Below are 22,404 nucleotides of genomic sequence, written 5' to 3'. Positions count from 1 at the left end.
ATATTCGCCGCTGCTCTAATAGACCGTTTTCCAGTTCTATAATACTTCATTTGCCTTCCCGGCTCCCCTATAAATCATGTTCTCTGCTCTGCAGAAAGCACAGCTTTATCTCCTGATACCACCTGAACAAGCACAGCTATTTGCTCTGAAGCGTGAACACATGTGCTGGAAGATTGCAAAGCACAAATGTAGAAACTGGGTCAGGCAGCGAGTGGATTATAGGCAGAGGCTCTGCTCCTGTCTTTCAATACAAAATGGAAACATCACACTTTGTTTTATTTTTATTGTTGGTTTACTCTCCGCATGCTCCATAGCACCGGTCAGGTTAAGGTAAACTGGTCCACTAGCAGTGGTGTCCCTCTTACCCTACAGCAGTGTTGTCTCTGACGTCTACATTGGGCAGTTTGATAGCGAACGTCGGATCTAGTAATTGAGATAAATAAGTTAAAAAGGTCTGCATTGAAATGACTTGGGGCCTGATTCAGAGATGTATGCAGTGACTGTGTTGTACGCAGTAGAGTGATTATTTCCCGCCATGCTCTAGAGCCGCACTGCGCACACAGCATTTGATTAGCGATGGTGGATACACAGAGGATTTATTAGCAAAGCGGGGGACGGGTAGTCAGCATTTGTAGGAAGTAACGGAGGGTGGCTAGAAAACCACAGGCGTGTCGGGAGCGTTTTCTGGGCATGCCAAAGCCTGCCACTGCCAATTCGCAGCTGATGAGCCCACGGCATCTAAGGTCTGAGACAGAGTAGGGTTGCTCGGAGGTCCGATGTACCCGCTTTTCTATGTAAGCGGCGGATGTGAGATGCCGGCAGTAGGTTCCCTATGCAGAAGATGGCGTTTCAGTCATTGGCAGATTTTTGCTCAGCAAGTGAAATCACCTCTGTAAATGCATTTGCATACCTTTTTGAATCAGGCTCTAGTCTGAGATCATAGTTTATATTCCATTAAGATTGTAGAACGTCCCTCTGCATCCCCGTGATCGCATTTAGCTATTTTATTTACTACCGTCCTGAAAAATGCATGTGCTTCAGATACATATCAGCAATCTGATGGATTAAACAATTGCTCTGATGGACTTAATGCAGTGGTACAAGAAGAAATGGTCTGTGCTAAGCCTTGGCCACTGATCGGCTGTCAGACTAAAGAAAGCTAATATTCGGTTACAGCGTACACGTTCTATTTGCATAATGTTATTATTAAAGAGTTCTCCGTCTCTGGGAAAACATGCTTTAAATTGAAAATACATATTTGCCCACAAAATGTCATGTATTTCATGATCTCGGATAGCATTCTGGATGTTAGCTGGATTTATACCTTTCTAATCTTCCCTGCTGTAATGCATTCTGATTATTTAGTAGCACAGGATCATGTATCGCTTTATGTATTATTGCTAGTCGCCATTATTACTGTTTTGGCTTTTTTAGTTGATCGTTCAACATTCCACACAATTAATACACAATCTCTCAGGAATAGTCAAACCTGATGATTAATACAATAAATGTATTCACTCCATAACGGAGATTAATAATGATGACCATTCAGTGTAGTTCTAAAGGCATCTCCCTGTCTCTTCCAGATGTGACTCTTCCCCGTCTGAAAGCCTTCATTCCTCAGGTGCTGTCCCGGTTGCATGTTGAAGCCCTTCTCCATGGCAATATAACAAAGCAGGTATATTAATATGTACATAGAGCAATTACAGATAACTTTTATCCTGTACTTGTTGGGCTTCCTCACTGCGTCAGGTGAGCTGTGCTGTGTGTGGTGCTTCCGATCATTAAAGCAGTGATACTGTCTCGCAATACATAATGGTAACTGCCCACATATTAATTATTGTTGGTGCTTGAAAGTCTCCTCAGTAAGGGCTCAGTTCAACAAAAATTGCGATATTGTCCCAAATATTATCCGGCAATATCGCCACAATATATATGTATTTTTTTTCTCACTGCAGCAAAACAAACTTTGAAGGAAAAGCAGTTACGGCCGTGCGCTGTTCCTGCAAAGTTCAAGAAGGCTTTGTTTTCGGAATTCCTATTTCTCTGACGTCCTAAGTGGATGCTGGGACTCCGTAAGGACCATGGGGAATAGCGGCTCCGCAGGAGACTGGGCACAACTAAAAGAAAGCTTTTGGTCTAACTGGTGTGCACTGGCTCCTCCCTCTATGACCCTCCTCCAGACTTCAGTTAGAATCTTGTGCCCGGCTGAGCTGGATGCACACTAGGGGCTCTCCTGAGCTCCTAGAAAAGAAAGTATATTTAGGTTTTTTATTTTCAGTGAGATCTGCTGGCAACAGACTCACTGCTACGAGGGACTAAGGGGAGAAGAAGCGAACCTACCTGCTTGCAGCTAGTTTGGGCTTCTTAGGCTACTGGACACCATTAGCTCCAGAGGGATCGAACACAGGACCCGACCTCGATCGTCCGGTCCCAGAGCCGCGCCGCCGTCCCTCTTACAGAGCCAGAAGCATGAAGATGGTCCTAAAAATCGGCGGCAGAAGACTTCGGTCTTCAACAAGGTAGCGCACAGCACTGCAGCTGTGCGCCATTGCTCCTCATGCACACCTCACACTCCGGTCACTGATGGGTGCAGGGCGCTGGGGGGGGGGGGCGCCCTGAGCAGCAATATTAATACCTTGGCTGGCAAAGAATCACAATATATAGTCCCAGAGGCTATATATGTGAAAAATACCCCTGCCAGAATCCATAAAAAAGCGGGAGAAAGTCAGCCGAAAAAGGGGCGGGGCTATCTCCCTCAGCACACTGGCGCCATTTTTCCCTCACAGCTCCGCTGGAAGGATCGCTCCCAGGCTCTCCCCTGCAGTTTTCAAGCTACAAAGGGTAAAAAAGAGAGGGGGGGCACTAAATTTAGGCGCAGATATATATATTTAAGCAGCTATAAGGGAAAATCACTCAGTTATAGTGTTCATCCCTGTGTTATATAGCGCTCTGGTGTGTGCTGGCATACTCTCTCTCTGTCTCCCCAAAGGGCTTTGTGGGGTCCTGTCCTCTGTCAGAGCATTCCCTGTGTGTGTGCGGTGTGTCGGTACGGCTGTGTCGACATGTTTGCTGAGGAGGCTTATGTGGAGGCGGAGCAGATGCCGATAAATGTGATGTCACCCCCTGCGGGGTCGACACCTGAGTGGATGGTTATATGGAAGGAATTACGTGACAGTGTCGACTCCTTACATAAAAGGTTTGACGACATACCAAATATGGGACAGCCGGCTTCTCAGCCTGTGCCTGCCTAAGGCGTCTCAAAAGCCATCAGGGGCTCTAAAACGCCCGCTACCTCAGATGGCAGACACAGATGTCGACACGGATACTGACTCCAGTGTCGACGACGATGAGACTAATGTAACTTCCAATAGGGCCACACGTTACATGATTGAGGCAATGAAAAATGTGTTGCACATTTCTGATGTTACCCCAGGTACCACAAAAAAGGGTATTATGTTTGGAGAGAAAAAACTACCAGTAGTTTTTCCTCCATCTGAGGAATTAAATGGTGTGTGAAGAAGCGTGGGCTTCCCCCGATAGGAAACTGGTAATTTTTAAAAGGTTACTAATGACGTACCCTTTCCCGCCAGAGGATAGGTCACGTTGGGAAACATCCCCTAGGGTGGATAAAGCGCTCACACGCTTGTCAAAGAAGGTGGCACTACCGTCTCCGGATACGACCGCCCTAAAGGAACCTGCTGATAGAAAGCAGGAGGCTATCCTGAAGTCTGTATATACACACACAGGTATTATACTGAGACCAGCTATTGCTTCAGCATGGATGTGCAGTGCTGCAGCTGCGTGGTCAGATTCCCTGTCGGAAAATATTGATACCCTAGACAGGGACACTATATTGCTACCCGTAGAGCATATTAAAGACGCAGTCTTATACATGAGAGATGCACAGAGGGATATTTGCCGGCTGGCATCTAAAATAAGTGCAATGTCCATTTCTGCCAGGAGAGGGTTATGGACTCGGCCGTGGACAGGTGATGCACATTCTAAAAGGCACATGGAAGTTTTGCCTTATAAGGGTGAGGAGTTGTTCGGAGATGGTCTCTCGGACCTCGTTTCCACAGCAACAGCTGGGAAGTCTGCATTTTTACCCCATGTTCCCTCACAGCCAAAGAAAGCACTGTATTATCAGGTACAGTCCTTTCGGCCCCCATAAGGGCGCGTCCTTTCTGCCCAGAGGCAGAGGTAGAGGGAAAAAGCTGCAGCATACAGCCAGTTCCCAGGAGCAAAAGTCCTCCCCCGCTTCCTCCAAGTCCACCGCATGACGCTGGGGCTCCACAGGCGGAGCCAGGTACGGTGGGGGCCCGTCTCAAAAACTTCAGCAATCAGTGGGCTCGCTCACGGGTGGATCCCTGGATCCTTCAAGTAGTATCTCAGGGGTACAAGCTGGAATTCGAGACGTCTCCCCCCCCCCCCCCCCCCCCCCCCCGCCGTTTCCTCAAATCTGCCTTACCAACAACTCCCTCAGGCAGGGAGGCAGTGCTAGAGGCAATTCACAAGCTGTATTCCCAGCAGGTGATAGTCAAGGTGCCCCTATTTCAACAAGGACGGGGTTACTATTCCACAATGTTTGTGGTACCGAAACCGGACGGTTCGGTGAGACCCATTTTAAATTTGAAATCCTTGAACACATATATAAAAAAATTCAAGTTCAAGATGGAATCGCTCAGGGCGGTTATTGCAAGCCTGGACGAGGGGGATTACATGGTATCACTGGACATCAAGGATGCTTACCTGCATGTCCCCATTTACCATCCTCACCAGGAGTACCTCAGATATGTGGTACAGGATTGTCATTACCAATTCTAGACGTTGCCGTTTGGTCTATCCACGGCTCCGAGGGTATTTACCAAGGTAATAGCCGAAATGATGATACTCCTTCGAAAGAAGGGAGTTTTAATTATCCCGTACTTGGACGATCTCCTGATAAAGGCGAGGTCCAGGGAGCAGTTGTTGGTCGGAGTAGCACTATCCCGGGAGGTGCTACAACAGCACGGCTGGATTCTAAATATTCCAAAGTCACAGCTGGTCCCTACGACACGTCTACTGTTCCTGGGGATGGTTCTGGACACAGAACAGAAAAAAGTGTTTCTCCCGGAGGAGAAGGCCAAGGAGCTGTCATCTCTAGTCAGAGGCCTCCTAAAACCAAAACAGGTGTCGGTACATCACTGCACGCGGATCCTGGGAAAGATGGTAGCTTCCTACGAAGCAATTCCATTCGGCAGGTTCCATGCAAGAACTTTTCAGTGGGACCTGTTGGACAAGTGGTCCGGATCGCATCTTCAGATGCATCGGCTGATAACCCTGTCTCCAAGGACCAGGGTGTGTCTGCTGTGGTGGCTGCAAAGTGCTCATCTTCAAGAGGGCCGCAGATTCGGCATACAGGACTGGATCCTGGTGACCACGGATGCCAGCCTTCGAGGCTGGGGGGCAGTCACACAGGGAAGAAACTTCCAAGGACTATGGTCAAGTCAGGAGACTTCCCTACACATAAATATTCTGGAACTGAGGGCCATTTTCAATGCCCTAAGTCAGGCAAAACCCCTGCTTCAAAACCAGCCGGTACTGATCCAGTCAGACAACATCACGGCAGTCGCCCATGTAAACCGACAGGGCGGCACAAGAAGCAGGACGGCGATGGCAGAAGCCACAAGGATTCTCCGATGGGCGGAAAATCACGTGTTAGCACTGTCAGCAGTGTTCATTCCGGGAGTGGACAACTGGGAAGCAGACTTCCTCAGCAGGCACGACCTCCACCCGGGAGAGTGGGGACTTCTTCCAGAAGTCTTCCAACTGATTGTAAACCGTTGGAAAAGGCCACAGGTGGACATGATGGCGTCCCGCCTAAACAAAAAGCTAGAAAGATATTGCGCCAGGTCAAGAGACCCTCAGGCGATAGCTGTGGACGCTCTAGTGACACCGTGGGTGTACCGGTCGGTTTATGTGTTCCCTCCTCTTCCTCTCATACCAAAGGTACTGAGGATAATAAGGAGAAGAGGAGTAAGAACTATACTCATTGTTCCGGATTGGCCAAGAAGAGCTTGGTACCCGGAACTTCAAGAAATGATCTCAGAGGACCCATGGCCTCTGCCGCTCAGACAGGACCTGCTGCAGCAGGGGCCCTGTCTGTTCCAAGACTTACCGCGGCTGCGTTTGACGGCATGGCGGTTGAACACTGGATCCTGAAGGAAAAGGGTATTCCGGAGGAAGTCATTCCTACGCTGATTAAAGCTAGGAAAGAAGTGACCGCAAACCATTATCACCGCATTTGGCGAAAATATGTTGCGTGGTGTGAGGCCAGGAAGGCCCCAACGGAGGAATTTCAGCTGGGCCGTTTTCTGCACTTCCTACAGTCAGGGGTGACTATGGGCCTCAAATTGGGTTCCATTAAGGTCCAGATTTCGGCTCTATTGATTTTCTTCCAGAGAGAACTGGCTTCACTACCTGAAGTTCAGACTTTTGTTAAGGGAGTGCTGCATATTCAGCCCCCTTTTGTGCCTCCAGTGGCACCTTGGGATCTCAACGTGGTGTTGGATTTCCTAAAGTCACATTGGTTTGAGCCACTTAAAACCGTGGAATTGAAATATCTCACGTGGAAAGTGGTCATGTTGTTGGCCTTGGCTTCGGCCAGGCGTGTGTCAGAATTGGCGGCTTTGTCATGTAAAAGCCCTTATCTGATTTTCCATATGGATAGGGCAGAATTGAGGACTCGTCCCCAGTTTCTCCCTAAGGTGGTATCAGCCTTTCATCTGAACCAACCTATCGTGGTGCCTGCGGCTACAAAAGACTTGGAGGCTTCCAAGTTGTTGGACGTAGTCAGGGCCCTGAAAATGTATGTTTCCAGTACAGCTGGAGTCAGAAAGACTGACTCGCTATTTATCCTGTATGCGCCCAACAAGTTGGGTGCACCTGCTTCAAAGCAGACTATTGCTCGCTGGATCTGTAGTACGATTCAGCTTGCACATTCTGCGGCTGGACTGCCGCATCCTAAATCAGTGAAGGCCCATTCCACGAGGAAGGTGGGCTCTTCTTGGCGGCTGCCCGGGGGGTCTCGGCTCTACAACTTTGCCGAGCAGCTACTTGGTCGGGGTCAAACACATTTGCTAAATTCTACAAGTTTGACACCCTGGCTGAGGAGGACCTAGAGTTGCCCATTCGGTGCTGCAGAGTCATCCGCACTCTCCCGCCTGTTTGGGAGCTTTGGTATAATCCCCATGGTCCTTACGGAGTCCCAGCATCCACTTAGGACGTCAGAGAAAACAAGAATTTACTCACCGGTAATTCTATTTCTCGTAGTCCGTAGTGGATGCTGGGCGCCCATCCCAAGTGCGGATTGTCTGCAATACTTGTATATAGTTATTGTTTAACTAAAGGGTTATTGTTGAGCCATCTGTTGAGAGGCTCAGTTTTTGTCATACTGTTAACTGGGTATTGTATCACGAGTTATACGGTGTGATTGGTGTGGCTGGTATGAGTCTTACCCGGGATTCAAAATCCTTCCTTATTGTGTCAGCTCTTCCGGGCACAGTATCCTAACTGAAGTCTGGAGGAGGGTCATAGAGGGAGGAGCCAGTGCACACCAGTTAGACCAAAAGCTTTCTTTTAGTTGTGCCCATTCTCCTGCGGAGCCGCTATTCCCCATGGTCCTTACGGAGTCCCAGCATCCACTACGGACTACGAGAAATAGAATTACCGGTGAGTAAATTCTTATTTTCGTGTTGTGCGCATGCTCAGTCATGCTCTTATGAGCAGCAGATGTATGTCCAGCTACAGCCTCCCAAAAGTGTCTACTTTTATTAAAATGTGTTCCTAGACTTAATATAAGTCTGTATACGTTCATATTTATGTGGTGTAATATTTATATTTTAGAGATACATTCTTTATATAAAACCACATGAATATAAATGTATAGACTATTATAAAGCCTATGCACACCTTTTCAGAAATGTAGACACTTTTGGGAGGCAGGGGCTGGACATACACCTGCCACTCGTCACACTGCAGGGAAGCAGACTGGGACGGACTTTCAAGATCCTGCAGGGGCTGGTGGAAAAATTACCCTCTGTCTCTGCAGTTTTCGAGAAATTAAGGATTTTCTTCATAGAAGGCCATTCTGAAATGGCGTTATATAAAGTAATCTGTTATTGGGAAGTTTATCGTTTTGATGCTTGCTGAATGGCATAAAACGTTAATGCACTATAGAGATGAATGGATTGATCCCTACTGTGCGATAGTCGGTGAGATGGGTATTACTGGAGAAGATAATTGTATTATCTTCTCCGTTAACCCATTGCTGAATAATGGGGTTACATAAAAAAGGAGGAGACACTCCTTTTACGCAATTTTAACGACAAAAGCATTGAGCCCTTTGATCCTTAGGGATGTCATGCTTTTCTTTAAGCTGTACCCTACCGCCAATGGTAAGGGATGCTTACATTTGCTGCTAGATCATCTGCTTGTCCAGCATTTATACTTGGCGCTCCCACTGGATGCCTATCCATTATATATTGCCTCTTTCATTGCAGACTGCACTGGGCGTCATGCAGATGGTGGAGGATACACTTATTGAGCATGCTCATACCAAACCCCTTCTCCCAAGTCAGCTGGTCAGATACAGAGAAGTACAGCTGCCTGACAGTAAGATCCGCCGCACCTCCATGCCACGCTAAGGAGTCACCTATTTGTTCTATATGTGACACACTGGTTTTCTTGTGTTTACAGAGGGCTGGTTCGTGTATCAGCAGCGGAATGAAGTGCACAATAACTGCGGTATCGAGATCTATTATCAGACTGACATGCAGAATACATCAGAGAACATGCTTCTGGAGCTGTTCTGCCAGATCATCGCGGAGCCCTGCTTCAACACTCTGCGCACCAAGGAACAGTTGGGTGAGCAGCGGCACGTTCCCAGAGTCCGCTTCTAACATAGGGGCAGATTTATTAAGCCTGGTGAAGTGATAAAGTGGAAGGTGATAACACACCAGCCAGTCAGCTACTAACTGCCATTTTTCAAACCCAGCCTGTAACATGGAAGTTAGAAGCGTTATCATCTTCCACTTTATCACTTCACCAGGCTTAATAAATCTGCCCCATAATGAGTAGTCCTACACTCCTGCAGTGCTGTGGCAGGACACTAATGCACCCTGGGTTGGTTGGCTGGCTGCCCCCCGCAGGTTATGTTTATGATGTCGTAGAACAGAGGGTAGGGACTAGGAAGCTGAGCCACAGTTCAAGGAACATTGGAAGCCAAATACGCATGCCACTGGGGCTGCAATGGTGCCGCCCCCCCTGGACTTTGCACCCTGGGCAGCGGCACCACTTGCACACCCCTGGTTACGGCCTTGATTGCATGTGCTGGTTTGTAGCATTAGCGCTGCTCTGCTAGGTTCATAATAAACCAGCTTGTTAGGAGGAGGAGGAAGATGGAAGTACATGACTTCTCCTGTCTGCATCATTTCTCATATATTGCATTGGGACGGCACAAATTTCTTGTGTACATTTAAAGTAAACCTTGTCACTTTACCTAAACGAAGACCTGGCTGGTGCTGAATCATGCTGGTTTTTTCTGCATAGAAAATGAGTGCCCTGCATGCAGAACATTAGCTCTAAAATAGAGTTCTGCAGCAGAGATTAGTCTGTTAGTGCAGAGTGCTGGCTCCAGGGACCCGAGGGAGAAGAGGGGGGTAATTTGCTACCCATAGGAAGAATGCTGAGGGATTATAGTAAAAGACACACACTAGTAACCCATCCACGCTTTGTGACCTATTGAGGATTGATATGGCTCCTTCTTTTAGAAGTTTGGGTGCTCCAAAGTTATTTGTAATATGTCTAGAAGTGACATCACCTTTTTGTGTTTACAATTTGGAACTCCAGTGAATACGCATGTCTTGTACCATATTGCATATAGTTAGTGTAGCCTATAAGGATTGTTTGAGCAGTGAAACATTAATTCGACATTAAACCTCTACAGTATCTGCTCAATAGTGTACTATTAAATTTGTAATAATATATAGGAGGGATCCAATTACCAGCACTAATTTTTTCCGGCCTAAAAAAACGGGTTATAATTTTAGCCTTATTCAATTATTCCTTTTTTTTTTTGCTGAAAAATGACCTGTGTAGAGGTGAAAACACGTGATCAGGGATAAGTTCCTGGACTCATGTGTTTTCGCAAATTAATGGATCTGTAAAGCCTCATTACCGGGGATTTTGTTTCATGTTCCTGATGCACACGAAACGTAATCCCCAATAAGTGCCGGCTATCGGTGCTAATTAGATAGCCCCTGGGGGATCCATTAGCCGTGGTAATTTATATATATATCATGCCCTAAATCAGGTTTAGCAACCTGTAGAAATACAAGTTCCATCGTGCCCTGCCCTGCCACATGGTGATAACTATCCATAACGCATATATTAAAATTTCCCCGTAGATTATTTAGTGGTCATGTAAAAGGTATCGTGCTACATTTAGTCTCCACAGTTGAGTTTGGTTCTGGCTGTAAGAGAAATTTCACACCGTCAACTTAGTGCTTTATCTTTTAAAGGTTACATTGTATTCAGTGGCCCCCGCAGGGCGAACGGAGTCCAAGGCCTGCGGTTTATTATCCAGTCAGAGAAGCCTCCTCATTACTTAGAGAGTCGCGTGGAAGCTTTCCTGAAGACGACAGAGAAGTCTCTGGAAGAAATGTCAGACGAGGCCTTTCAGAAACACATCCAGGCACTGGCGCTCCGGCGATTAGATAAACCCAAAAAGCTGTCTGCGGAGGGTGCTAAATACTGGGGAGAAATCATCTCTCAGCAGTATCACTTTGACAGAGGTAAGAGCAGCGTTTGGCTACGTAACTACTGGTGTGACTGCCCCTTCCAAATATCTGTAAATGAGTATCCATTCAACTGTTTTAAAATACAGGGCCCAGATATTTATAGGTGCTCAAAGGTGCAAAACTACACTAGAACTTTAGCTACCAGTCAGCAGTAATGTTTTATATATGTAGAGTACATTAGACTATGAAAGCAGCTGTCTGTGCCAGGGCAGATTTTCAGCTGTTCCCCAGGCCTGGTGCCTTGGTGTCATCCTTTATGCTGCTGTACTCTTCACATGATGGCTTCTTGTAGTCTCCGCCTTCAAAACATTGGCGGAAAACACCCCTTCTCTACCCTGGCTTGGCTACTGCAGCCTTCTGCTAAGTGGTCTTTCCCACTACAATCCACCCTAAGTGTTGCGGTGATATTGATCTTCCTCTCTTGCTGCTGCATTACTATCTCCTTCTATCTCCACATTGCTTTCTCCCTCTAGCCTGCAAGCTGTGTGCACCCTTTTCATCAGTCTGCTTTGCCATCTTTTTATGTGTGATCTTGTTTTGTGTGATCGTCTGGTGCTTAGGAGTCCTGTGGCGCTTTACAAATAAACGATGATAAATAATGATCTCTTACAACCAGAACCTTTCCGTTTTACTCCTTGTTGGTTTGGATCCCTGTTTCACTGCGCGAATTCTCATCTGCACATAAAGCACCCAATAATGAGCATGACACGAGTGTCACACTGGCTGTATACTGCCTGCAGGGTATCCCTGGGCCATACCTTGTACAGGGTACTCATAGACAGTTATTCCTATGCTGTATATTGCAATGCTAAGAAAATGTTGCGGATGTCACAATTTTGTGCCACATGGTTTCATTGCGGTTTGTTGACAGCGTACATGGCATGCCATAGGGCTCATGATTTCCTGCCAGCATTGCATTCTATTCCACAGATGCACAGTTGCATGTAAGTTCCTATCTTTTGTGGATATTGCATTATTTACACTGCTTATCACTCTAGGGGGATTTATTCATAGGCATCTCTTGCATTACTTGCGGCTGAATGGGTATATCTGGGTGGTAGGGCCTTAGCACATAAGTTTATTGTCATGTGCATGTAGTCCAGGCATGTAACTAGGGGTGTCCACCAGTGCCACAGCACAGAGCTCAGGGCTCTGTGGGTGGCTCCATCATTGCCCCACGGTTCTTACTTCTGGCTAGTAGGGGGCTTGGAACGGCTTCCTGCAGCCAGGATCTTTGCTGCTGCTGCAGCACTTCTGAAGTGTCCTACAATGCTCCAGACAGGCAGCTTGTATAGCAGATCGGAGCACTTACCGGTGCTGGCAGCCCCACCCCCTGCGCAATGTGATGATGCTTTAAGGGGGAGGGTCGGTACAGGGCGCATTTTAGCCCTGTTATGGTGCTGATCTAGTTGGCTATTTTGCATTGTGCAACAGTCTGTATATTGGGGGGCATTCCGAGTTGATCGCAAAAACAGTTTTGTGCAGTTTTTGAGTAGCTCTGAACATACTCAGCGCTTGCGCTTCAGCCTATTCGTGTCCGGATTTGACGTCATACACCCGCCCAGCGAACGCCCTGCCACGCCTGCGGTTTTTCAGACACGCCTGCATTTTTGCAAACACTCCCTGAAAACGGTCAGTTGACATCCAGAAACGCCCCCTTCCTGTCAATCTTCTTGCGGCCGTCGGTGCGAAGGAAAACTTTGATAGAACCTGAGTACAACCACAAAGACCCGTACGTCGCACGTGCGCATTGCGAGCCATACGCATGCGCATAAATGCCATTTTTTCACCTGATCGCTGCAATGCGAAAATCGGCAGCGAGTGATCAACTCGGAATGACCCTTAATGTCAGATGAACCTCTTGTCCTAGGTAGAGTGACTGGAAGCGTGCACTGCTAGTGATGATGGCTATATCCATAGGAGTATGGATAGGGGCACTGTGGTCACATAAAAAGGGTACAACTCTGCTTCCTGGTGACTATCTGCATGTAGGGCCTAATTCAGCATGGAACGCTGCTGAGGCAACGCTCACATGCTGAAGCCCTGTGAAGTGTGCACACGCTCAGCAGCCACACTGTGCGTGCACACACAGTGATATGCAATGGAATCTCACTTGTGCGAATGCCTCTGCCTGATTGACAGGCAAAGGCGCTCACGGGGCGGGAGGGTGCATCGACTCAGCGTTAAAGGGGCATTGTGGTGGCACTGGAGGGGCACGGTCCGGAACCGTTTAAGGAATGGGCTGCGGCATCTGTGTGACGTCACACGCAGCAGCTGTGACCCAAAACATGGCGGGTAGCCGGCTGCGTAGGCAGAGGGCTACCCTAAATATGCGAAGGCATCACCGTCATGTGATGCTTTCGCATGGTTGCCTGGGGATGGGGGGGCAGGGACTGGCATGTGGGGCGGAGTAAGCTGTGCTGGGGCATCCCCCGCATGTCGGTGTAATGGATAGTAGATGTGTGATTTTTTTTGCACATCTACGATCCATGCTGAATTAGGCCCTTAGTCACATGCATCCAGTGTGAGCGCAGGTGCATGTGACTTACGTGTATTCTTACATCTGCCCCTGAATGCCTGAAGGGCAGCTAGGTCTACTCTTGTATCTTTCACTCCAGACACTCGCATAACCCAGCGTTGCTACCTACATTGTAGACTGCATTATTACTAATACAAAGTGCCTGTTCTCAGCTTAGTGTATGTGGCGATCCTTTGTAAGTGCAAAGCAAAGGGGCTGCCGTGCCAATGAAACAGTAAAAACTGCACAATTTAGTGCAAAATGTTATTATCCACACAAAGGGATCGAGGTAGGGATGGCCATTGACTATCAATGATTCCAAATCATAAATGGTCTTTAGCTGAATATATCTTTACTATTGATGGTGGAAAAACAAATGGTTTCCCGCCATCGATGATACATACCCACCCAATGTGCTTTGTGGCTGTTGTTTTTCCCCCTTACGAGTTGCTGGGACATGGAACCTAGCTCTGCCCCCCAACGTGCCCACAAAGCCCCAGGCTCTGATTGGCCCGCAGCCCAGTGGATAGTAAAGCGGGGTTGGCTATCGGTGGGTGAAACCATTGACTGTTTCCTTGTAGATAGTTTTACACCTTCGAGGTTAGCCATCAGTGGTACCATCAATGATGACCATCAATAGTTAACCCACTGGTGGCCATCCCTATTCTGAGGTGGGAGCAAAACATGGCTGAAACAAACTATGTTACAATGCAAGGGGTGCACATACATTTGTATTTATTTTACATGCAGGGTAAATACTGGCTGCTTTGCATGTAGCCCACAAATGCTGAACAGCTCTATTTTTACACTGCAATTTAGATCTGAGTTGGGCACACCCCTCTGACATCTAAATCTCTGCCCCACCTGCAGTGCAGTATTCTTTTTTGCTTTGCTCCCAAGAATCAGCCACAAAATGTTTCTCAGCTGTTTACTTAAAATGACATTTATTTATGCGCATTGATTTTTCTGTATGCATTTCACATGCTGCAAATGGGCTTGCGTGTTACATTGCTTGTGTTTCCTTGCAGACAATGTGGAGGTGGCATATCTGAAAACCCTGGTCAAGGACGATATAATAAAGTTTTTCAAGGTAGTCTGAGTCTGTGCTTTCTGTATTGATCCGAGCAGAGAAATCTCTCTCTAGTTGCTTTATTTATTCATGACTACAGTCACAGCAGAGTCTGAATGTAAATGCCAAGCTATTTCCCCAGTATGAGATCAGGTAATGGAAACGAACAATAGATGTGTCCTGTGTAAACATGTGTACATGCTGACTACACCCACTGTATTGACATACTACCCCCCCCCCCCCCCCCCCCCAATTCCCCTGTATTAGTAATTGAGAGAGTGGACGGTCCAAACCCAAAGTGCCTCAGTGGTGACCTGGTGTCTATTAGGTCTCTGCTGCAGCAGCTGGCCATTCAGCACAGGGGGCGGGGTTGTCTTCCATGGTGGTGGCTGCTCTAGTGCTGAGCCCTGGAGGCAGGTGTATTTCACAGGCATTGTGGCGCCTCCTCCCTTCTCAGATGAAATCACTCTACACAGACATTGTACCAACAGCTCCAGCTCTCCGCTGTGCCCCCAGTTGTAGGGTGAAATGCCATAGGGGTTCTGAGATACTACGCATTTCTTCATTCACTTCTTATTAAGTACTCTGTTTGCCTACCCCTGTTTTCCATTATGATAGACAAAAGAAGTAATTCCGGACCTAGGCCATGCAGATCTACATCTGTGTCATTTTAAACCGGAGTAAAATGTCATGCTAAGTTGCTGAGTGTGTGTAGCGTGCAAGGGAAGCAATAGTGGTCACACACCTTCAGTGGCTGCAGCTGATCTGTTAAAACCAGCTTGGGCGAAATCCTTGTCTCAATCCATTGCTGAGCTCACACCATGCATTCATTGGTGCTTATGCATGGATTCATCCCTTCACCTTTGTATATTCTGCAAATTACCCCGTACATCCCTGTGTGCCCTCAGTTAGGAATGGGCAAGTCCCCTTTGCAGCAGAAGGGGAACTGGTTTGGGTGCAGGGCTTTGCTAAATCAAGGTCTGTACAGAGCTTCCTCTTAGTGACAGGAAAGAGGTCTCTAGGATCTGTACTAAATCGCAGAAGCAGCAGGGGCAGATGGAGTAGAATGTTCTACTATGGGTGATTTGGCACCTGGCAATACACTGTTTAAGGTGAAGTACAAGCTAAAATACCTAAAGCACATGTTCTAGTGTTTTTGCTCCTTTCGGTGTGTAAGGAAGAGTTCAAGGGACTAGACATCCATTCTCAGGATGACAGAGAGCTAAACAGGAGCTAGGCCATCAGACAAACATTCTGCCCACTCAGTGTTAGCTGCAAGTGGAGTTTGTTTGCTACTCTCCCAGGATCAGGGGTTACACTACATCAGTCTTTTCAGAGAGCCACAACTGGTCTTCTGGTAAAAGTGGTAAAGCACGAGGCTATGAGCCTAGCCATTTACATATTACTCGCTGCAGAGGTGATTATCACGCTGCAAGCAGGATTTTATTCAAGCAGGTTTTTGGTGACTTACATTTGCTTTGATTAGCTTTAAATACTCAAGTATCAAAAAAATGTAACCGAAGCAAGGCCCATATTTATCAAGCCTTGGAGAGTGATACATTGCACAGTGACTAAGTACCAACCAATCAGCTCCTAACTGTCATTTTTCAGACACAGCCTGTAACATTAGGAGCTGCTTGGCTGGTACTTAATCACTGTGCTATTTATCACTCTCCAAGGCTTGATAAATCTGGGCCCAATTAATCTTTTTTTTGTTTGCCCCAGACAACCAAATAGATCTGAACCTCTACCTTCAAGTTTTCCCAGCAGGTCATGTTTTGAGGGTTTCCTTGCTGTGGAAACAGGTGGGATAATTACGGACCCAGCAACATAGATTAAAGCTTAGTACACACTATACAATAATAATACCAATTTGCCAATAATCTGGTGCTAGGCCTAATTTATTGTATAGTGTGTATGAATAATCGTTTCTGAGTTTCGACGAAAAATCATGGCCACAAACACACTCCTTCTATTATTGGATCAGTCGCCCAAGAGAGAAAATCTCAGCCTCAGTCTCATACAGTGTGTGGGCAGTCTCGATCATCTGTCCATATTTACCACGACTACATCATCCTCCCTGTGGGCGGGGCATATTCAGATTCAGTGTGGTGAGGCAGAAAATTGCTTACTTAAAAAAAATAAAAATAAAATGTAACTCGGACTATTGGGGCCTTCGATTTACTGAAAAATCAACCTAAGTGTCGGGACAACCAAAAATTTTAACAACGTGTACCTAGATTTATTCACCTGGATTAAAGAAATCCACAAAACATGACCTGTTGGTGGTACAAGTGGGCTAGAGCGGTGGTTCTCAAACATTGCCCTCAAGGGTCCATAACAGTCCAGGTCTGATATCTACTGCTCTAGAGGGAATATAAAGTTTAAAGTTCTGGCCCTCAGACTCCAAAAACGTTCTAACAACAATTGCCTAAAAACTATATTATGGTAAAAAAAAAAAAAAAAACATCTATGCATGCCAGCTGGACTAATAAAATAAGTAATTACATTGAGTTTTATGTTTAGACTGTTGAATTCTTATTCCTAGACTGGTCAGTGATGCAAATACGTGTCCTAGCTTGAGCAATCAGTAGATATAGTAATAGAAGTTCTAGATTTAAACAACTTTTGAAACACTGGTTAGCCTTATTCTGATAATGACTCTCTTCCTTGCAACCTGATTTGCATTGGATTGTGTTTAAGAATTATGGTTATGACTAATGTCCACTACCAGCTAAATGCGTCTTTATCTGACAAAAAAATAGTTCAAGCTCCCAGAAGTATCATAATTCAACAATGTTACTTAAGACTTCCCAAACTTCTCCTAGTACAGTGGTTTTCAAACTTTTTTGAATCACAGCGCCTTAGAGTATCAGACTTTTTTTTTTCTTTTCACGGCACCCCTTGGCCAAACGTTTCTTATTGTGAATTCAGGAAAACATTGTAAGGGAATTGTGTTGTATGTCATCCTTACGTTCAGTTATGTGCAGGGCCGGAATGGCTATCTCGCACAAATACCAGAAGTGCTGATGGCCTATTGGGCCGGTTTGGCCACATGTAGTGCCGGAACGGCCAAGCAGTGCAGCCTCCTGGGTCTATCTGGCCGTCCATGGCCAGCATACTGATAAATGGCGGCCTGCAATGAGGCCAGGCCCCCCCGACTCGTGGCTTGTCCTCATGAGCCGTTGACTCTCCCCTCTTTTCGTGCACACTGAGGTGCCAGGGCTGTGAAGCAGCCCAGTCCATTCCTAGTTACGTAATGAGGGACAGGATTCACTTCTCTTTGTCCACAGTTTGTGATTGACAGCCACAAGCACTGGTTTTGCCTATTACATTGCCAATAAATAGTTTTAATTGGTCCTGGACCCCCAACCCAGGGCACCCCTGCAATGTCAAGGTGCCACGCCGCCCAGTTTGGGAACCACTATCCTAGGGTATAAAGTTTCACATTTGGCTATAGATTCAGTTATGCATGTGAGAACACTACTAACTAATTATATTTCAGGATCTACTGGCCGTAGAAGCTGCGAGAAGGCATAAAGTGTCTGTACACGTGCTGTCTAGAGAGATGGAGCTATGTGAGTATCTTGTATTGTTCTGTACAGGGAGAAGTTCAGAGCGGGACACATTTTATCTGTCATGTTATGTGCCCCAACACAATATGCAAATGTACTGCGTTGGTCAGTAGAAGTACAGGGGTACTGTAGCTTCGCTTTGTTCATATCTAAAGCTTTTAAATATTTAACAAGTCTTTCTCTGCTTTCATTGGGATTTACAAATGGCTACCTGTTTCTAAAAGCATATGTAAAATGAGGCTGTAACTGACCAGTCCTTGTTACTAGCTACTCTACATAATACAATTACTGCTGTACAGGGACAGTGTAGCCGTTTATTGATGCTATCATAAATGTCATAGACAAAAGGTTCATCATATATCACAAACGGTAGCTAGGAAAGAACGCACATGAAAGAAGCCCATAGGAAAATTGCACATGGAAAAAACCTCAATGTCATAATGCAAATTTCCCTGTGGGGTTTTTCTGATTACAACGTTTATTCTGGAGACAAGTCCTTCTTCTAGCAAACTGCAGCAGAAAATATCTTCTGATTTTAAGATGTAATCTGAATTTTAAAAAAAAAAGACCATTTTAATTCACTGGGTCATAAAGCAGCACTATCCCAGCCAGCCGTCATACTGGCGTCTGGTTGGAAATACAGGTTGGCTGGATGTCCATCCCATCTGTGCCTGTGCTGGCATGCACTTCCTCCAGTATTCCTCCCAGTAAGTGGTCATGCTCCTGACTTGTAGGTAGGGCTATAGGAGAGGGTATCCAGATGATAGATCAACAATGTACTGGTCGATATGCATTAGGTTGACAGATATAAAAGGTCAGTAAATGAAAGGTCGACAGTTCTTAAGGTCAACAGGTACAAAAAGTTGGCATGACAATGTTCAACACACAAATTGTCAACACATTATTATTTTTTTGGGTGGGAGGTTTTTACATGTTTCCTAACATTTGATTGATTTACTATCCACGGTTCGTACTGCTGGTGGTCACATAACATGAAATACACAAGATTGGCGGAAAAAAAATTGTTAACCTTGTCTAACTGTCAACCTTTCAACTGTTGACCTCTAATGAATGTCGACCATAATATCGTGTATCCATTAATCCACACCATAGAAGAGAGAGGTCACTGAGATGGTACTGGATTCTTTTATGTGACCACTGGTAAAGATCATGGTATATAAAGATAAATGGTGCATGGCCTACATCACAAAACTTACCCGGAAAGGCTAAAAGATCTTAACATGTATAGTATGGAGGAGAGAAGGGAAAGGGGGGACATGATAGAAACTTTCAAATATACCAAAGGTTTTAACAAAGTTCAGGAGGGAAACATTTTTCAAAGGAAGAGAAGTATTAGAACTCGAGGACATACACTGAAACTGGAGGGGGGGAGGTTCAGGGGAAATGTAAGGAAAAATTACTTCACAGAAAGGGTAGTGGATAAGTGGAATAGCCTCCCATCAGAGGTGGTAGAGGCTAAGACTGTGGAGCAGTTTAAACATGCTTGGGATAGGCATATGAATATCCTTACAAACAATTAAGGTTCAAAAAGGGTTGCGATTACCTAAAGGATAAAAAAAAAAATGGCAGACTAGATGGGCAGAGTGGTTCATTATCTGCCGTCAAATTCTATGTTTCTATGATCTGATGCACAGATAGCAATGTGTCCTTTTATGCTCCTTTTAAATCCCGGAAGAGGGAGGGGGTGTGTGCAGCAGTCTCAGGAATGAAGGGATAGTCCTTGTAAATGGTTTTGGTCTCCTACAATAATACAGTATCTTATTACCTCAATGTTTCCAGCATTAGAAAAACTGGTCTGATTTGTACTCCTCTTTGTGAAAATAAGAGCTTTTGTCTAATGTTTATTTCATTTTCTACTTTATTATACCTAGCCCCTGCAGTGGGGGAGTTTCCTAGTCAGAATGATGTTGATCTCGCTCCAGCACCAGCCCTTCCACAGGTATGATGTCTTATAGACCATCAATGTTGTGCTTAGAGATCCCTGTAGGCTACTCCTGTTGTGTGATGTCACTACATCTTCTGGGCTTAGTAAATGCATGTGATCGTAGGCTGCCATAATTCTACATGACCAGTAGAAAGGAAAACAAAAACCTTTTTAAATTATTTATGCTAAATTGTTCTTAAACAAGACACAATATCAGCATCCCCCACTCACCCCCGCCCAAGCTTACACATCCCCCACTCCATCCCTGCCCAAGCTTACCCTTCCCCACTTCCACCCCCGCCCAAGCTTACCCTCCCCCACTTCCATCCCTGCCCAAGCTTACCCTTCCCCACTTCCACCCCCACATGTACATGTGACCAAAGTTAATTTTTGTTTAATCCTATACTACAGTGGGATGGGGGGGGATCTGGTAAAAGTGCCCATTACTGTGTTACTTAAGAATTGCCTGGTTTCTTGTTCACACAGCCTGATGTCATTACGGATATGACCGAGTTTAAGAGACGCCTGCCTCTCTTCCCTCTCGCCAAGCCACATGTCAATTTCATGGCGGCAAAACTATGATCCGAGCAACAGGAAATCGTAACAACCTCATCGGGAAAAATGAAGTTGTCCTTTGGGCTTGGGAATGAGTGACAGTCACATTAACAGTAGCAGGATTTTGCGAATTGACCTTTAGTAGACTACGGAAAAAAAAATCTAGCTAAAATGGGATAGATATGTGTGTATTTCATTGTGGCGTGTCAGAAAACAACGCTCAGCACTGCAGCAATGTGCCCAAAAGAAAGAATGCTGTAAGGATTATTATTAACGTATATATGTACAAACCATTGGATTTCAGTGTGTAGGAAGAGTGAAGAGTCCTAGCATTAGGACGGGTTTGACTAGACTTATTTATAGAGGAGACGCTGAATAGCATGTAGGGGTAGATTTATCAGAGTACCTGCCAATCAGCTCTTAACTGTCAGTTTACAGGCGGTGCTTGAAAATTGAGAGAAGCTGATTGGTTGGTACTTGATCTCTCTCCACCACGCTTTGATAAATCTGCCCCTTAGTTTCCACTAGTCAATTTAACATTTGAAACAGGGTTAAAGTGACTTAACACATCCTTACGTGTTTTATTTTTTAGCACACCGCAGGTTTACTTGGAATATTTTCAAATTAAAAAGGACATTTAATGCTGTTTGAAGAGCTAATATTGCCAGTGGGTGCCTGTGTGTCAGCCAGTCGCAGACCGGTTGAACTAATACACATATCACAGCTGGGACGTTAAAGCCACCACTATTTCTAATCACCTAATCTATATTTATTGTAATACACAATGGTTTGACATTTATTATGCTACATAAGTAAAACTGCCCATAAAGGCTGTAATTTATAGCAGCTTATCAGAGGCTTTATTTTCTTTCTAAACAAATGGAAAAATGGCTGCCAGACTGGTTGCTATGGGTTACAGCACCACTTCCTGGGCATCCATTTTAATGTCAGTGGGGGACTGATAAGCAAAAAAAAGGTGGTTGTTTTATAGCAACCACTTACAGTCTGTCCTATTTGCAGTGCAGTATAAAAAGAACAATGAAAGGAAATGATTGCTTGCTATGGACAAGCCCATATTTTAGAGTCATGTAAATTAAGGACTTTGAAAATTGCCTAATTTATAGTACTGTAATTCCTGTCTTAAAATGTAACTTTTTTTTTTTTATAAATAAATGTACCTAATAAACACCCACCTGTAAAATAACTTCCAATATTTATATTGTGAAGGCAATAGCTTAATTTATTTTGTTTAGGGGTAACTATTTCTAGCTTGTCTGCTGATAAGGTGGCTTTGTTTTATGTAGTACACTCTGCCTGCAAATACATTCGAATCGTCCCACGCTTTTTATCACACAGTGAGGTTTTTATAATCCAACCGGGAAAATGCTGAGAATATCTACCAACCAGATGTATTTATTTCTGATTTCACATCTCAGGGTTCCTCTGACTTTTTGCCCTTTTAGACTTTATAAATAAAACTGGTTTATTTAAAATATATATATATATATATATATATATATATTTGTTGACATTTTTTTTTTTTTTTACCCATTCGACTATAACGTCCCCTTTCAGTTCCAGCCATGTCGCCTTATAATGGATGCATCGCCAACACATTGTGAATGAGGACAGCCATTTTATGTGTTGCATCCAATATAAATTTAGTGCTTCCTGCCTAGGGAATTGATAGGCTGCATTCTTCTTCAAATTGGACCAGCCTATGGAATGGCCATGTAGAATTAATTTATCTAAATGGGCCACCTACCCTCAATGAAAGCAGCCATTTTGTGGACTGAACCAATATCCAGGTTATACTAAATATTTGTTTACTCCATAAAAAAACTGCCCTTCCGCCCCCTTTTTATTATATATATATATATATATATATATATATATATATA

At 45.1% G+C, this 22,404-nt stretch overlaps 1 protein-coding gene across 6 annotated transcripts in view; it reads left to right on the top strand.

The window, feature by feature from the left end:
• The window catches only part of IDE (insulin degrading enzyme), a 133,022-nt gene extending 111,026 nt beyond the window's left edge, over positions 1–21,996 (top strand). For all 6 annotated transcript variants that reach the window (XM_063962047.1, XM_063962045.1, XM_063962043.1 and 3 more), the window contains 8 exons: positions 1,587–1,678; positions 8,544–8,655; positions 8,740–8,907; positions 10,563–10,835; positions 14,388–14,449; positions 17,934–18,006; positions 19,896–19,963; positions 20,435–21,996. In XM_063962047.1, coding sequence (XP_063818117.1) covers positions 1,587–1,678; positions 8,544–8,655; positions 8,740–8,907; positions 10,563–10,835; positions 14,388–14,449; positions 17,934–18,006; positions 19,896–19,963; positions 20,435–20,530 — 944 coding nt within the window. In that variant the 3' untranslated portion in view covers positions 20,531–21,996. The remainder of the gene's footprint in view (positions 1–1,586; positions 1,679–8,543; positions 8,656–8,739; positions 8,908–10,562; positions 10,836–14,387; positions 14,450–17,933; positions 18,007–19,895; positions 19,964–20,434) is intronic.
• Positions 21,997–22,404: the final 408 nt, after the last annotated feature.

Source organism: Pseudophryne corroboree, chromosome 3 (genome assembly GCF_028390025.1).
Source record: "Pseudophryne corroboree isolate aPseCor3 chromosome 3, aPseCor3.hap2, whole genome shotgun sequence".
Classification (NCBI taxonomy): domain Eukaryota; kingdom Metazoa; phylum Chordata; class Amphibia; order Anura; family Myobatrachidae; genus Pseudophryne; species Pseudophryne corroboree.
The sequence above is the reverse complement of the archived record's forward strand: the minus strand, read 5'-3'. Positions and strand labels throughout refer to the sequence as shown.